This window comes from Manacus candei, unplaced genomic scaffold, assembly GCF_025592945.1.
Source record: "Manacus candei isolate 608988 ecotype Guabito, Panama unplaced genomic scaffold, ASM2559294v1 h1tg000200l, whole genome shotgun sequence".
Classification (NCBI taxonomy): domain Eukaryota; kingdom Metazoa; phylum Chordata; class Aves; order Passeriformes; family Pipridae; genus Manacus; species Manacus candei.
In genome coordinates, this window is record NW_026138248.1 from 149,720 (window position 1) to 165,024 (window position 15,305).

Below are 15,305 nucleotides of genomic sequence, written 5' to 3' on the forward strand. Positions count from 1 at the left end.
ATCCAGGAGCTGGTTTTCCTGGATCAGTTCCAGATTGTGGCTCCATCCAGGAGCTGGTTTTCCTGGATCAGTTCCAGATTGTGGCTCCATCCAGGAGCCAGTTTTCCTGGATCAGTTCTGGATCTGTGCTCATGGCTCCATCCAGGAGCCAGTTTTCCTGGATCAGTTCTGGATCTGTGCTCCTGGCTCCATCCAGGAGCTGGTTTTCCTGGATCAGTTCCAGATTGTGGCTCCATCCAGGAGCCAGTTTTCCTGGATCAGTTCTGGATCTGTGCCCGTGGCTCCATCCAGGAGCTGGTTTTAGTGGATCAGTTCTGGATCTGTGCTCATGGCTCCATCCAGGAGCTGGTTTTCCTGGATCAGTTCTGGATCTGTGCCCGTGGCTCCATCCAGGAGCTGGTTTTAGTGGATCAGTTCTGGATCTGTGCTCATGGCTCCATCCAGGAGCTGGTTTTCCTGGATCAGTTCTGGATCTGTGCCCGTGGCTCCATCCAGGAGCCAGTTTTAGTGGATCAGTTCTGGATCTGTGCTCCTGGCTCCATCCAGGAGCCAGTTTTCCTGGATCAGTTCTGGATCTGTGCTCATGGCTCCATCCAGGAGCTGGTTTTCCTGGATCAGTTCCGGATCTGTGCTCGTGGCTCCATCCAGGAGCCGGTGGCTACTCCAAGATAAGGCAGGGGCACATCCCAAGGGACGAGGGTTTGGTTGGCAGTGGGTTCGTCCTGGCAGTTTATCTCCTGGATGCAGGATGGGAATGTCCTGGGAGTGTCCTGGGAATGTTCCTGCTCCAGTCTGGGAGCAGCTGGCAGGGCGAGGGCTGCCTCCAGCTCTGGGTCCCAACATTCCTGAAGGATGGGGAGCTGCTGGAGAGAGTCCAGAGGGGACACGGAGCTGCTCCCAGGGCTGGAGCCCCTCTGCTCTGGAGCCAGGCTGGGAGAGCTGGGAATGTTCACCTGGAGAAGGGGAAGGATCCAGGGAGACCTTGGAGCCCCTTCCAGGGCCTGAAGGGGCTCCAGGAGAGCTGGAGAGGGACTGGGGACAAGGGCTGGAGGGACAGCACCCAGGGAATGGCTTCCCAGGGTTAGGGGGGAGAGTGGGAAGGGATTCCTGGCTGGGAGGGTGGGGAGGGGCTGGGATGGAATTCCCAGAGGAGCTGTGGCTGCCCCATCCCTGGGAGTGTCCAAGGGCAGGTTGGATCCCCCTGGGATGGTGGGAGGTGTCCCTGCCCACGGCAGGGGGTGGGAATGGATGATCCTTAAGCTCCCTTCCCACCCAAACCATTCCCTGACTCCATGAAATCACTGTGGACTGGGGCACAGGCCCGGCCCTTCCCACTGCTCCAGGCTGGGTTTGCTCTGGGACCCCCCACCCCTTTTTTCCCTGTTTCCAACCCCCCTTTTCTCCCTCTGCCGCGGGGATTTGGGGGATCTGGGGAACCGGGGCCATCCCAGGTGCCCCCCCCCCGTGCCTGGCACTGCCACCCTGCCCTGCTCTGCCACCTCCTGCAGCCGGGCAGGGGGGGCTGCATCCCTGGAAAACCCCCCCAGTGGGGTTGGGAACAGGGAGCAGCAGCACTGGGACCCCCTTGGCAGCCCTGCTGAGTCAGCACAACCAGGCTGTCCCCTGGGCAGGGGGGGGCACTCGTTAATATTCCATATTCCCGAGCTGTTTCCAGGCTCCATTTGCAGCTATCCTGCTCTTTTCCAGGAGAGATTTCCCCCTCTCCCCTCCCTCTCCTCTCCAGGTTGTGCTGGAGATTAAAGACTGGTGGTGTCGGAGGCAGGACTGGGAACAGCTTCTGGTTCTGGGAGCTGGTTCAGTGCCGACCACGGCACAGGATCCTGGGATGCCCTGGGATGGAAGGGGCTTAAGGATCATCCCATTCCACCCCCTGCCACGGGCAGGGACAACTTCCACCATCCCAGAGTGATCCAACCTGCCCTTGGACACTCCCAGGGATGGGGCAGCCACAGCTCCTCTGGGAATTCCATCCCAGCCCCTCCCCACCCTCCCAGCCAGGAATCCCTTCCCAATATCCCATGGAAATCTCCCTTTTTCCAGTTTGAAGCCATTCCCTGTGTCCCGTGACCAGGAACATCCCAAGGAAGGACCAAGTGTGAGCTCAGAGGGTGGAAAAGGATTCCCAGGCCTGGCCTAACCCCTGATTCCAGTATCCCCAATTTCCAGTGGGCTATTCCTCCATTCCCTCCTCCTTCCTCAAGTCCCGCTGGCTGAGCTGCAGCCGGGAGGGAAGGAGCCCATCCCGGCCGGGCCCCGGGATCCAGGTGATGCCGGGACACTTCCCATTCCTCGCTAGATTGGCTTCCCTTTGTGCCATTCCCGGGCCGGCTCCTGGGACCGGCGGCGTTAATTGCTCGGGGTCTGTCCCTTTGTTCCCGGCAGCTGCTCCAGCTGATATCCCAGCTGATATCCCAGCTGATATCCCGGCTGATATCCCGGCTGATATCCCGGCTGATATCCCAGGGCACAGGGAGCAGTTGCTGCCGATTCCCCCCCCCCGGCTTTGTCCGGGAGCTGCTCATTTATCGTGGCCCCGGGAGCGGCTCCGGGCTCAGCTGTGCCCTCCCCTTCCCATCCCCATCCCGATCCCGCCGGGAATGGGGCAGCTCCTGCTGCTCCCGCTCCTTCTTAGGGCCGGCACTGACCCGGGGCTCCCTATTTGCTGCCTTTTTTTTGGGATCATCAAGGGGGTACTGACACCCCCCCCTCCCCGGAGCCACCCTCGCGTTATTCCCAGCAACCTTTGGACCTGTGGGATCAGAAATTCAGGGAATGTTTGGGTGGGAAGGGACCTTAAAGGTCGTTTTTAGTCCATCCACCCTGCCAGGGACACCTTCCACCACCCCAGGCTGCTCCAGCCTGGCCTTGGACACTCCCAGGGATCCCGGGGCATCCATGGCTTCTCTGGGAATTCCATCCCGGCCCCTCCCCGCCAAGAATTCCTTCCCGGTATCCCACCTAACCCTCTGGCCGTGGGAAGCCATTCCCCGTGTCCTGGAGAAGGATCCTAAATCCCGTGGCAAGGGATAAAACGTTGCAGGGCAGGAAAAGCCTCAAACACAAACTTCAGGGGGCTTCAGGTGCCTTCGGATATTCCCGAGCCCGGACTCGTGATCCTTGTGGGTCCCTCCCAGCCCAGCACATTCCACGATTTTTGATTTATTTTTTTTTTTCTTTTAATAGGGTCACAATCACACGGTGAGATTAAAAAAAATCAGACATTTCGAGCCTCCGAGGTCGAACCTCCCTCCCCCCCAAAAAAGCGGGAGGTTTGGGGGCCCGCGGGGAGGGGTTTTCCAGGTGGGAATTTGTGGGACCCGCAGCTGCTCCCGGCACCTGCTTTCCCTTTCCCTTCAAAGGGAGCCGGGAAAAGACCTTTTCCGTGCCCTTACCTGGCTCTAAAAACCTGGACCGGGGGAGGGGGGTGACAACCGCGGGGCTGCTCCGGCTTTCAGATGCAAACGGGGGGATTAAAACCCCCTTAAAACCCCCTTAAAACCCGCCGGGGGTGGGATCAGGAGCGGCTTTTCCCCCCTGGATCCCGCTCCGGGGGGGCTCCCGCTCATCCCAGCCCTCTGGAAAGGCATCTTTTCCAGCGGGATGGACCCTCCTGAGCCGCGCTGATCCATGAGGGGCCTCCTGGCTCCGGGAGATAAGGGATGGCATTCCAGGGATTGGCAGGAGATAAGGGATGGCATTCCAGGGATTGGCGGGAGATAAGGGATGGCATTCCAGGGATTGGCGGGAGATAAGGGATGGCATTCCAGGGATTGGCGGGAGATAAGGGATGGCATTCCAGGGATTGGCAGGAGCGCCGCGGCCCCGGCTCCGGCTGGGGGGGATAAAACAGGGGTTACTGGGGGGACTGGTGTGATGGGGGGGGTAAAACAGGGGTTACTGGGGGAACTGGTGTGATGGGGGGGGATAAAACAGGGGTTACTGGAGCTCTGCCTGCCCCCAGTACCCAACTGGGGGGACTGGTGTGATGGGGGGAGATAAAACAGGGGTTACTGGGGGGACTGGTGTGATGGGGGGGATAAAACAGGGGTTACTGGGGGGACTGGTGTGATGGGGGGAAGATAAAACAGGGGTTACTGGGGCTCTGCCTGCCCCCAGTACCCAACTGGGGGAACTGGTGTGATGGGGGGGGATAAAACAGGGGTTACTGGGGGGACTGGTGTGATGGGGGGGATAAAACAGGGGTTCCTGGGGCTCTGCCTGCCCCCAGTACCCAACTGGGGGGACTGGTGTGATGGGGGGGATAAAACAGGGGTTACTGGGGGGAGTGGTGTGATGGGGGGGATAAAACAGGGGTTACTGGGGGGACTGGTGTGATGGGGGGGGTAAAACAGGGGTTACTGGGGGGACTGGTGTGATGGGGGGGATAAAACAGGGGTTACTGGGGGGACTGGTGTGATGGGGGGAAGATAAAACAGGGGTTACTGGGGCTCTGCCTGCCCCCAGTACCCAACTGGGGGGACTGGTGTGATGGGGGGAGATAGAACAGGGGTTACTGGGGGGACTGGTGTGATGGGGGGGATAAAACAGGGGTTACTGGGGGGACTGGTGTGATTGGGGGGGGATAAAACAGGGGTTACTGGGGGGACTGGTGTGATGGGGGGAAGATAAAACAGGGGTTCCTGGGGCTCTGCCTGCCCCCAGTACCCAACTGGGGGAACTGGTGTGATGGGGGGGGATAAAACAGGGGTTACTGGGGGGACTGGTGTGATGTGGGGGGATAAAACAGGGGTTCCTGGGGCTCTGCCTGTCCCCCGTGCTGCCCCAGTACCCAACTGGGGGGACTGGTGTGATTTGGGGGGGATAAAACAGGGGTTACTGGGGCTCTGCCTGCCCCCAGTGCTGCCCCAGTACCCAACTGGGATGGGCATGGAGTCGCTCCGGGTGCCAGGATGGACCAGCCACAGGCAGCCCTTGGTTTCACACCCTCTCCCAGCTCCAACTGGGAGGGACTGGTGCGCTGTGGGAGGGCTCTCCCTGCCGCATCCCGCCGGGATGGGCCCGCGATGGAGCTGCGGGTGCCAGGACGGGGCAGGGACGGGCGTTCCTTGGCTCCCGACCCGCTGCCCACGCGCTGCCAGGGCACAAAGGGGAGCCCCTTGTCCCCTTGTCCTCTTGTCCTCTTGTCCTTTTATCCTCTTGTCTGTCCCCTTGTCCTCTGTTCCCGGAGCCGCCGATCCCTGTTTTCGATCCCTGTTTCCTCGCAGCCCCAGCCCCGGGGGAGGCTCGGGATAGGGGAGGGTTTGGTTTAAGAGGGGCAGGTGCGGAGCGGGTCCCGTAAAAAAAAAACCCCCGGCAACAAAACAAAAAAAAAAATAAAACGCTTCAAAGGGCCCTTAATGACCCCAAAATGAAACGTTCGCGACGGGCCCCCCTGTTAAACAAAAAAAAAAAAGCCCCGGCCGGCCTTTAATTGCCTCGTAAAACGGCTCGGGAAAAAAAAAAAAAAGGTATTAAAGGGTTTTGTGGGTTGTTTTTTTTTGCCGCTCTCAGATCGCGGAGCCCTCCGGGGGCCCGTGTCCAGCTGTGTCCCAATCCCTCCCTAATGAGCAATTCCCGGCTCCTTTTCTCCTCCTCCTCCCCCCGAGCCGGGACTGGCTCGGAGCCACCGCGACCCCCCGAGCCAGGCTCAGGTGTGGCCCGGGCACAGCCCCCCCCCTTCCATCCCATCCCATCCCATCCCATCCCATCCCATCCCACCGCCGGGATTTGGGGATTCGGGGAGGGTTTCCTGATGGTTTCCCCGCCTCGCCTCCCTGTCCCGGGGCGACCCCCGGCAGCGAGTTCAGCTGGACCGAGCCGGGAGAGGGGCCGGGGCGAGGACAGCTCGGCTAATTTACACCTCCCCGGAGCCCCCCCGGGCGCAGCCGCGATCCAGGGGGCTGGAATGGGGCTGGAATTGGGCTGGAATTGGCAGCTGGGGCTCGGGGAAAGCAGCAGCTGGAGAGCTGCAGCTGCTCCCCTTGGAATGAGGGAACGGCCCCCCCCGAACCCCACGGCCTCCCACAGCCTCGGGGTGGGGGGGAAGGGGCAGCGTTTGGGGGGTCCGGGGGTCTCCTGGATTTGGGGGTCTCCTGGATTTGGGGTGTCTTGGGTTTGGGGATGTCCTGGTTTAGGGATGTCCAGGTTTTGAGAGTGTCCTGGATTTGGGGTGTCTTGGGTTTGGGGATGTCCAGGTTTGAGGTGTCCTGCTTTGGGGGGGGTCTTATCCCCAAATCACTGATTTGGGGATGTGCAGGTTTGAGGTGTCCTGCTTTGGGGGGGGTCTTATCCCAAATCACTGATTTGGGGATGTCCAGGTTTGAGGTGTCCTGCTTTGGGGGGGGTCTTGTTTTGGGGCGTCCTGATTTGGGGTTGTCCTGGATTTGGGAGTCTCCTGGTTTGGGGTGTTTTGGGTTTGGGGTGTCTTGGGTTTGGGGATGTGCAGGTTTGAGGTGTCCTGGGTTGGGGGGTCCTGGTTTGAAGTGTCCTGGATTTGGGGTGTCTTGGGTTTGGGGGTCTCCTGGATTTGGGGTGTCTTGGGTTTGGGGTGTCTTGGGTTTGGGGATGTCCTGGTTTAGGGATGTCCAGGTTTTGAGAGTGTCCTGGATTTGGGGTGTCTTGGGTTTGGGGATGTCCAGCTTTGAGGTGTCCTGCTTTGGGGGGGTCTTATCCCAAAACACTGATTTTGGGATGTCCAGGTTTGAGGTGTCCTGCTTTGGGGGGGGTCTTATCCCCAAATCACTGATTTGGGAATGTGCAGGTTTGAGGTGTCCTGGGTTTGGGGGGTCTTGGGTTTGGGGGTCTCCTGGATTTGGGGTGTCTTGGGTTTGGGGATGTCCTGGTTTAGGGGATGTCCTGGTTTAGGGATGTCCAGGTTTTGAGAGTGTCCTGGATTTGGGGTGTCTTGGGTTTGGGGATGTGCAGGTTTGAGATGTCCTGGGTTGGGAGGTCCTGGGTTGAGGTGTCCTGGGTTTGAGGATGTCCAGGTTTTGAGAGTGTCCTGGATTTGGGGTGTTTTGAGTTTGGGGATGTCCTGGTTTAGGGGTGTCCAGGGTTTGGGAGGTCTTGGTTTTGGGGGTGACCTGGGTTGGGGCGTCCTGGATTTGGGGTGTCTTGGGTTTGGGGATGTGCAGGTTTGAGGTGTCCTGGTTTGAGATACCGTGGGTTGGGGGGTCCTGGTTTGAGGTGTCTTGGGTTTGAGGATGTCCAGGTTTGAGGTGTCCTGGGTTTTGGGGTCCTGGTTTGGGGTGTCTTGGGTTTAGGAGTGTCTAGGATTTGGGGTTGTCCTGAATTTGGGGGTCTCCTGGTTTGGGGTGTCTTGGGTGGTTTGGGGTGTCTTGGATTTGGGAATGTCCAGGTTTGAGGTGTCCTGGGTTGGTGGGTCCTGGTTTGGGGATGTCCAGGTTTTTGGGAGTGTCCTGGTTTTGGGGTGTCCTGGGTTCAAGAGATCTTGGCTTTGGGGGTGTCCAGATTTGAGGTGTCCTGCTTTGGGGGGGGTCTTATCCCAAATCACTGATTTGGGGATGTCCAGGTTTGAGGTGTCCTGGGTTTGGGGTGTCTTGTTTTGGGGCATCCTGATTTGGGGTTGTCCTGGATTTGGGAGTCTCCTGGTTTGGGGTGTTTTGGGTTTGGGGTGTCTTGGGTTTGGGGATGTGCAGGTTTGAGGTGTCCTGGGTTGGTGGGTCCTGGTTTGAGGTGTCCTGGATTTGGGGTGTCTTGGGTTTGGGGGTGTCCTGGTTTGAGGTGTCCTGGATTTGGGGGTCTCCTGGTTTGGGGTGTCCTGGGTTGGGTTGTCCTGGATTTGGGGGTCTCCTGGTTTGGGGTGTCTTGGGTTTGGGGATGTCCAGCTTTGAGGTGTCCTGCTTTGGGGGGGGATCTTATCCCAAAATCCCCTGATTTGGGGATGTGCAGGTTTGAAGTGTCCTGGGTTTGGGGTGTCTTGTTTTGGGGTGTCCTGGGTTGGTGGGTCCTGGTTTGGGGGTGTCCTGGGTTGAGGTGTCCTGGATTTGGGGTGTCTTGGGTTTGGGGATGTGCAGGTTTGAGGTGTCCTGGGTTGGGGGGTCCTGGGTTGAGGTGTCCTGGGTTTGAGGATGTCCAGGTTTTTGAGAGTGACCTGGATTTGGGGTGTTTTGGGTTTGGGGTTGTCCTGGTTTAGGGATGTCCAGGTTTTGAGAGTGTCCTGGTTTAGGGGTGTCCAGGGTTCAGGAGGTCTTGGGTTTCAGGGTGACCTGGGTTGGGGTGTCCTGGATTTGGGGTGTATTGGTTTGGGGATGTGCAGGTTTGAGGTGTCCTGGGTTGAGATGTCATGGGTTGGGGGGTCCTGGTTTGAGGTGTCTTGGGTTTGAGGATGTCCAGGTTTGAGGTGTCCTGGGTTTTGGGGTCCTGGTTTGGGGTGTCTTGGGTTTAGGAGTGTCTAGGATTTGGGGTTGTCCTGGATTTGGGGGTCTCCTGGTTTGGGATGTCTTGGATTTGGGGATGTCCAGGTTTGAGGTGTCCTGGGTTGGTGGGTCCTGGTTTGGGGATGTCCAGGTTTTTGGGGGTGTTCAGGGTTCGAGAGATCTTGGGTTTGGGGGGGTCTTATCCCCAAATCACTGATTTGGGGATGTCCAGGTTTAAGGTGTCTTGCTTTGAGGGGTCTTATCCCAAAATCCCCTGATTTGGGGATGTGCAGGTTTGAGGTGTCCTGGGTTTGGGTGTCTTGTTTTGGGGTGTCCTGATTTGGGAACGTGCAGGTTTGAGGTGTCCTGGGTTTGGGTGTCTTGTTTTGGGGCGTCCTGATTTGGGGTTGTCCTGGATTTGGGAGTCTCCTGGTTTGGGCTGTTTTGGGTTTGGGGTGTCTTGGGTTTGGGGATGTGCAGGTTTGAGGTGTCCTGGGTTGGTGGGTCCTGGTTTGGGGGTGTCCTGGGTTGAGGTGTCCTGGATTTGGGGTGTCCTGGGTTTGAGGATGTCCAGGTTTGAGGTGTCCTGGGTTGGGGGGTCCTGGGTTGAGGTGTCCTGGGTTTGAGGATGTCCAGGTTTTTGAGAGTGACCTGGATTTGGGGTGTTTTGGGTTTGGGGTTGTCCTGGTTTAGGGATGTCCAGGTTTTGAGAGTGTCCTGGTTTAGGGGTGTCCACGGTTCAGGAGGTCTTGGGTTTGGGGGTCTCCTGGTTTGGGGTGTCTTGGGTGGTTTGGGGTGTCTTGGATTTGGGAATGTCCAGGTTTGAGGTGTCCTGGGTTGGTGGGTCCTGGTTTGGGGATGTCCAGGTTTTTGGGAGTGTCCTGGTTTTGGGGTGTCCTGGGTTCAAGAGATCTTGGCTTTGGGGGTGTCCAGATTTGAGGTGTCCTGCTTTGGGGGGGGTCTTATCCCAAAACACTGATTTGGGGATGTCCAGGTTTGAGGTGTCCTGGGTTTGGGGTGTCTTGTTTTGGGGCATCCTGATTTGGGGTTGTCCTGGATTTGGGGGTCTCCTGGTTTGGGGTGTTTTGGGTTTGGGGTGTCTTGGGTTTGGGAATGTGCAGGTTTGAGGTGTCCTGGGTTGGTGGGTCCTGGTTTGAGGTGTCCTGGATTTGGGGTGTCTTGGGTTTGGGGGTGTCCTGGTTTGAGGTGTCCTGGATTTGGGGTGTCTTGGGTTTGGGGATGTCCTGGGTTGGGTTGTCCTGGATTTGGGGGTCTCCTGGTTTGGGGTGTCTTGGGTTTGGGGATGTCCAGCTTTGAGGTGTCCTGCTTTGGGGGGGATCTTATCCCAAAATCCCCTGATTTGGGGATGTGCAGGTTTGAAGTGTCCTGGGTTTGGGGTGTCTTGTTTTGGGGTGTCCTGGGTTGGTGGGTCCTGGTTTGGGGGTGTCCTGGGTTGAGGTGTCCTGGATTTGGGGTGTCTTGGGTTTGGGGATGTGCAGGTTTGAGATGTCCTGGGTTGGGGGGTCCTGGGTTGGGGGGTCCTGGGTTTGAGGATGTCCAGGTTTTTGAGAGTGACCTGGATTTGGGGTGTTTTGGGTTTGGGGTTGTCCTGGTTTAGGGATGTCCAGGTTTTGAGAGTGTCCTGGTTTGGGGGTGTCCAGGGTTCAGGAGGTCTTGGGTTTGGGGGTCTCCTGGTTTGGGGTGTCTTGGGTGGTTTGGGGTGTCTTGGATTTGGGAATGTCCAGGTTTGAGGTGTCCTGGGTTGGTGGGTCCTGGTTTGGGGATGTCCAGGTTTTTGGGAGTGTCCTGGTTTTGGGGTGTCCTGGGTTCAAGAGATCTTGGCTTTGGGGGTGTCCAGATTTGAGGTGTCCTGCTTTGGGGGGGGTCTTATCCCAAATCACTGATTTGGGGATGTCCAGGTTTGAGGTGTCCTGGGTTTGGGGTGTCTTGTTTTGGGGCATCCTGATTTGGGGTTGTCCTGGATTTGGGAGTCTCCTGGTTTGGGGTGTTTTGGGTTTGGGGTGTCTTGGGTTTGGGGATGTGCAGGTTTGAGGTGTCCTGGGTTGGTGGGTCCTGGTTTGAGGTGTCCTGGATTTGGGGTGTCTTGGGTTTGGGGGTGTCCTGGTTTGAGGTGTCCTGGATTTGGGTGTCTCCTGGTTTGGGGTGTCCTGGGTTGGGTTGTCCTGGATTTGGGGGTCTCCTGGTTTGGGGTGTCTTGGGTTTGGGGATGTCCAGCTTTGAGGTGTCCTGCTTTGGGGGGGATCTTATCCCAAAATCCCCTGATTTGGGGATGTGCAGGTTTGAAGTGTCCTGGGTTTGGGGTGTCTTGTTTTGGGGTGTCCTGGGTTGGTGGGTCCTGGTTTGGGGGTGTCCTGGGTTGAGGTGTCCTGGATTTGGGGTGTCTTGGGTTTGGGGATGTGCAGGTTTGAGATGTCCTGGGTTGGGGGGTCCTGGGTTGGGGGGTCCTGGGTTTGAGGATGTCCAGGTTTTTGAGAGTGACCTGGATTTGGGGTGTTTTGGGTTTGGGGTTGTCCTGGTTTAGGGATGTCCAGGTTTTGAGAGTGTCCTGGTTTAGGGGTGTCCAGGGTTCAGGAGGTCTTGGGTTTCAGGGTGACCTGGGTTGGGGTGTCCTGGATTTGGGGTGTATTGGTTTGGAGATGTGCAGGTTTGAGGTGTCCTGGGTTGAGATGTCGTGGGTTGGGGGGTCCTGGTTTGAGGTGTCCTGGGTTTGAGGATGTCCAGGTTTGAGGTGTCCTGGGTTTTGGGGTCCTGGTTTGGGGTGTCTTGGGTTTAGGAGTGTCTAGGATTTGGGGTTGTCCTGGATTTGGGGGTCTCCTGGTTTGGGATGTCTTGGATTTGGGGATGTGCAGGTTTGAGGTGTCCTGGGTTGGTGGGTCCTGGTTTGGGGGTGTCCTGGGTTGAGGTGTCCTGGATTTGGGGTGTCTTGGGTTTGGGGATGTGCAGGTTTGAGATGTCCTGGGTTGGGGGGTCCTGGGTTGGGGGGTCCTGGGTTTGAGGATGTCCAGGTTTTTGAGAGTGACCTGGATTTGGGGTGTTTTGGGTTTGGGGTTGTCCTGGTTTAGGGATGTCCAGGTTTTGAGAGTGTCCTGGTTTGGGGGTGTCCAGGGTTCAGGAGGTCTTGGGTTTGGGGGTCTCCTGGTTTGGGGTGTCTTGGGTGGTTTGGGGTGTCTTGGATTTGGGAATGTCCAGGTTTGAGGTGTCCTGGGTTGGTGGGTCCTGGTTTGGGGATGTCCAGGTTTTTGGGAGTGTCCTGGTTTTGGGGTGTCCTGGGTTCAAGAGATCTTGGCTTTGGGGGTGTCCAGATTTGAGGTGTCCTGCTTTGGGGGGGGTCTTATCCCAAATCACTGATTTGGGGATGTCCAGGTTTGAGGTGTCCTGGGTTTGGGGTGTCTTGTTTTGGGGCATCCTGATTTGGGGTTGTCCTGGATTTGGGAGTCTCCTGGTTTGGGGTGTTTTGGGTTTGGGGTGTCTTGGGTTTGGGGATGTGCAGGTTTGAGGTGTCCTGGGTTGGTGGGTCCTGGTTTGAGGTGTCCTGGATTTGGGGTGTCTTGGGTTTGGGGGTGTCCTGGTTTGAGGTGTCCTGGATTTGGGTGTCTCCTGGTTTGGGGTGTCCTGGGTTGGGTTGTCCTGGATTTGGGGGTCTCCTGGTTTGGGGTGTCTTGGGTTTGGGGATGTCCAGCTTTGAGGTGTCCTGCTTTGGGGGGGATCTTATCCCAAAATCCCCTGATTTGGGGATGTGCAGGTTTGAAGTGTCCTGGGTTTGGGGTGTCTTGTTTTGGGGTGTCCTGGGTTGGTGGGTCCTGGTTTGGGGGTGTCCTGGGTTGAGGTGTCCTGGATTTGGGGTGTCCTGGGTTTGAGGATGTCCAGGTTTGAGGTGTCCTGGGTTGGGGGGTCCTGGGTTGAGGTGTCCTGGGTTTGGGGATGTCCAGGTTTTTGAGAGTGACCTGGATTTGGGGTGTTTTGGGTTTGGGGTTGTCCTGGTTTAGGGATGTCGAGGTTTTGAGAGTGTCCTGGTTTGGGGGTGTCCAGGGTTCAGGAGGTCTTGGGTTTGGGGGTGTCCTGGGTTGGGGTGTCTTGGGTGGTTTGGGGTGTCTTGGATTTGGGAATGTCCAGGTTTGAGGTGTCCTGGGTTGGTGGGTCCTGGTTTGGGGATGTCCAGGTTTTGAGAGTGTCCTGGTTTCGGGGTGTCCAGGGTTCGAGAGATCTTGGGTTTGGGGATGTCCAGATTTGAGGTGTCCTGCTTTGGGGGGGGTCTTATCCCAAATCACTGATTTGGGGATGTCCAGATTTGAGGTGTCCTGGGTTTGGGTGTCTTGTTTTGGGGCATCCTGATTTGGGGTTGTCCTGGATTTGGGAGTCTCCTGGTTTGGGGTGTCTTGGGTTTGGGGATGTGCAGGTTTGAGGTGTCCTGGGTTGGTGGGTCCTGGTTTGAGGTGTCCTGGATTTGGGGTGTCCTGGATTTGGGGTTTTCCTGGTTTGGGGTGTCTTGGGTTTAGGAGTGTCTAGAATTTGGGGATCTCCTGATCTGGGGGGGGGTCTTGGGTTTGGGGATGTGCAGGTTTGAGGTGTCCTGGTTTGGAGGGTCCCAGGTTTGGGGTCTCCAGGTTTAGGGTGTCCTGGTTTGGGGTGTCTTGGTTTGGGGGTCTTTTTTTTGGGATGTTCTGGTTTGGGGGTCCTTTTCTGGGATGTCTTGGTTTGGGGGTGTCCTGGTTTGGGGATGTGCAGGTTTTGAGGGTGTCCTGGGTTTGGAGTAGCCTGATTTGGGGTGTTGTGCTTTGGGATGTCCTGGTTTGGGGATTTCCTGGGGTTTGGGGTGTTCTGGTTTGGGGGTTTCCTGGTTGGGAGGGTGTCCTCAATTTAGAGTGTCGAGGTTTGGGGGTCTTCTGGTTTTGGGGGTGTCCTGGTTTTGGGGATGTCCCATATTTTGGGGTGAGCTCATTTGGGGTGTCCTGCTTTTGGGGGTGTCCTGTATTTTGGGGTGAGCTCATTTGGGGTGTCCTGGTTTTGGGGGTGTCCTGTATTTTGGAGTGTCCTGGTTTTGGGGGTGTCCTGGTTTTAGGGGTGTCCCAAGTTTTGGGGGTATCCTGTATTTTGGGGTGAGCTCATTTGGGGTGTCCTGCTTTTGAGGGTGTCCTGGTTTTGGGGGTATCCTGTATTTTGGGGTGAGCTCATTTGGGGTGTCCTGGTTTTGGGGGTATCCTGTATTTTGGAGTGAGCTCATTTGGGGTGTCCTGCTTTTGGGGGTGTCCTGGTTTTTGGGGGTGTCCTGTATTTTGGGCTGAGCTCATTTGGGGTGTCCTGGTTTTGGAGGTGTCCTGTATTTTGGGGTGAGCTCATTTGGGGTGTCCTGCTTTTGGGGGTGTTTGGATCCTCTGCCCAAAGCCCCGTCCCCGAAGCGCAGCCCCAGGCTGGTCAGGCCACCCCGTTTTTGGGGTGTCTGCCCTGTTTGAGAAGGTTGGGACGGTTCCATGGAATCCCAGACTGGTTTGGGGGGGAAAGGACCTTGTTCCACCCCTGCCATGGGCAGGGACACCTCCCACCATCCCAGGGGGATCCAGCCTGGCCTGGGACACTCCCAGGGATGGGGCAGCCACAGCTCCTCTGGGAATTCCATGCCAGCCCCTCCCCACCCTCCCAGCCAGGAATTCCTTCCCAATATCCCCCCTAACCCTGGGAAGCCATTCCCTGGGTGCTGTCCCTCCAGCCCTTGTCCCCAGTCCCTCTCCAGCTCTCCTGGAGCCCCTTTGGGCCCTGCAAGGGGCTCAGTTTGTCCTCTTTCTCTCCTGGTTTTCCCTGTTTTCCTCCTCCCAGAGCTCCTTCTCTCCTGGTTTTCCCTGTTTTCCTCCTCCCAGAGCTCCTTCTCTCCTGGTTTTCCCTTTATTCCTCCTCCCAGAGCTCTTTCTCTCCTGGTTTTCCCCATTTTCCTCCTCCCAGAGCTCTTTCTCTCCTGGTTTTCCTCCTCCCAGAGCTCTTTCTCTCCTGGTTTTCCTCGTCCCAGAGCTCTTTCTCTCCAGTTTTTCCCTGTTTTCCTCCTCCCTGAGCTCTTTCTCTCCAGTTTTTCCCTGTTTTCCTCCTCCCTGAGCTCTTTTCTCTCAAGTTTCTCGCACATCCAAACAGTTTTTCCCTTTATTCCTCCTCCCAGAGCTCTGTCTTTCCAAGTTCTGTGCACACCTGAACACTTTTTTCCCTGTTTTCCCCGGAGCTTCAGCAGCTTTAAACCCAAGCAGATCTTTGGGGTTTGTGTATTTTCCCCTCCCCAGAACACACCAACCCCTCACTGCTGCTTTCCTTTATCTGCTTTATAAAATAAAACCACCCCAAATTTGGAGCTCCCAGAGCGCAGGGAGAGTTTGGGAATCCCTGGAGCAGGAGGGGTGGGAGCTTTGTGGATCCCTGTCCCTCCCCCCTCCTCATTTTCCCTCCCCTTCCCGTCTCCAGAGACCCCCAATTTATCATCAGACCCCCCCTGGGCTGGATCCAGGTGACTGAGCCGGGTCATTCCCGGGCCATTCCCAAGGGGAGAGGGGAATGGTGGGGAGCAGCTGCTCCCTGGGAACGCTCTGAGGCCCTGCTGGAGCTGGGGGATGGCAGAGTTAATGACCCCAGCCCGCCTGGGGCCTTCCCAGCCTGCTGCTCCCTGTCCCTGAGCCTTTTCCCTGCTCCTCAGCCCCTTCCCAGCCTGCTGCTCCCTGTCCCTGAGCCTTTTCCCTGCTCCTCAGCCCCTTCCCAGCCTGCTGCTCCCTGTTCCTGAGCCCCTTCCCATCCTGCTGCTCCCTGTTCCTGAGCCTTCTCCCTGCTCCTCAGCCCCTTCCCAGCCTGGGGTTCCCTGTTCCACAGCCTTATCCCATCCTGCTGGGCCCTGTTCCTGAGCCTTTTGACTGCTCC

At 57.4% G+C, this 15,305-nt stretch overlaps 1 protein-coding gene and 2 long non-coding RNA genes across 4 annotated transcripts; all 3 read left to right on the top strand.

The window, feature by feature from the left end:
• The first annotated feature begins 8,057 nt into the window (after positions 1-8,057).
• Positions 8,058-12,256, top strand: LOC127464226 (uncharacterized). 2 transcript variants are annotated; one of them, XR_007901248.1, is made up of 3 exons: positions 8,058-8,094; positions 10,782-10,822; positions 12,100-12,256. It is a non-coding gene; the product is annotated as an uncharacterized LOC127464226 (long non-coding RNA). The 2 variants fall into 2 exon arrangements; XR_007901249.1 differs by lacking the exon at positions 10,782-10,822 and adding an exon at positions 11,323-11,363.
• LOC127464225 (uncharacterized) lies at positions 8,996-10,323 on the top strand. The gene is made up of 3 exons (XR_007901247.1): positions 8,996-9,010; positions 9,858-9,898; positions 10,258-10,323. It is a non-coding gene; the product is annotated as an uncharacterized LOC127464225 (long non-coding RNA).
• Positions 12,257-12,525: 269 nt separating the features above from the next.
• On the top strand, positions 12,526-15,268 carry LOC127464212 (uncharacterized). The gene is made up of 5 exons (XM_051774458.1): positions 12,526-12,553; positions 13,355-13,447; positions 13,548-13,621; positions 13,803-14,247; positions 14,518-15,268. Exons 1-5 carry the CDS (start codon positions 12,526-12,528, stop codon positions 14,907-14,909), a joined length of 1,032 nt encoding a protein of 343 aa, XP_051630418.1. The 3' UTR covers positions 14,910-15,268.
• Positions 15,269-15,305: the final 37 nt, after the last annotated feature.

Bases quoted from the DNA above. Each gene is read 5' to 3' on its own strand.
- LOC127464212 (XM_051774458.1), top strand. From the start codon at position 12,526: ATGTCCAGGTTTGAGGTGTCCTGGGTTG. The intron at 13,448-13,547 runs GTGTCCTGGTTT...CCTGCTTTTGAG, and splicing joins GGGGTGTCCTGTATTTTGGA to GGTGTCCTGGTTTTGGGGGT. The intron at 13,622-13,802 runs GTATTTTGGAGT...CTCTGCCCAAAG, and splicing joins CCTGGTTTTGGGGGTATCCT to CCCCGTCCCCGAAGCGCAGC.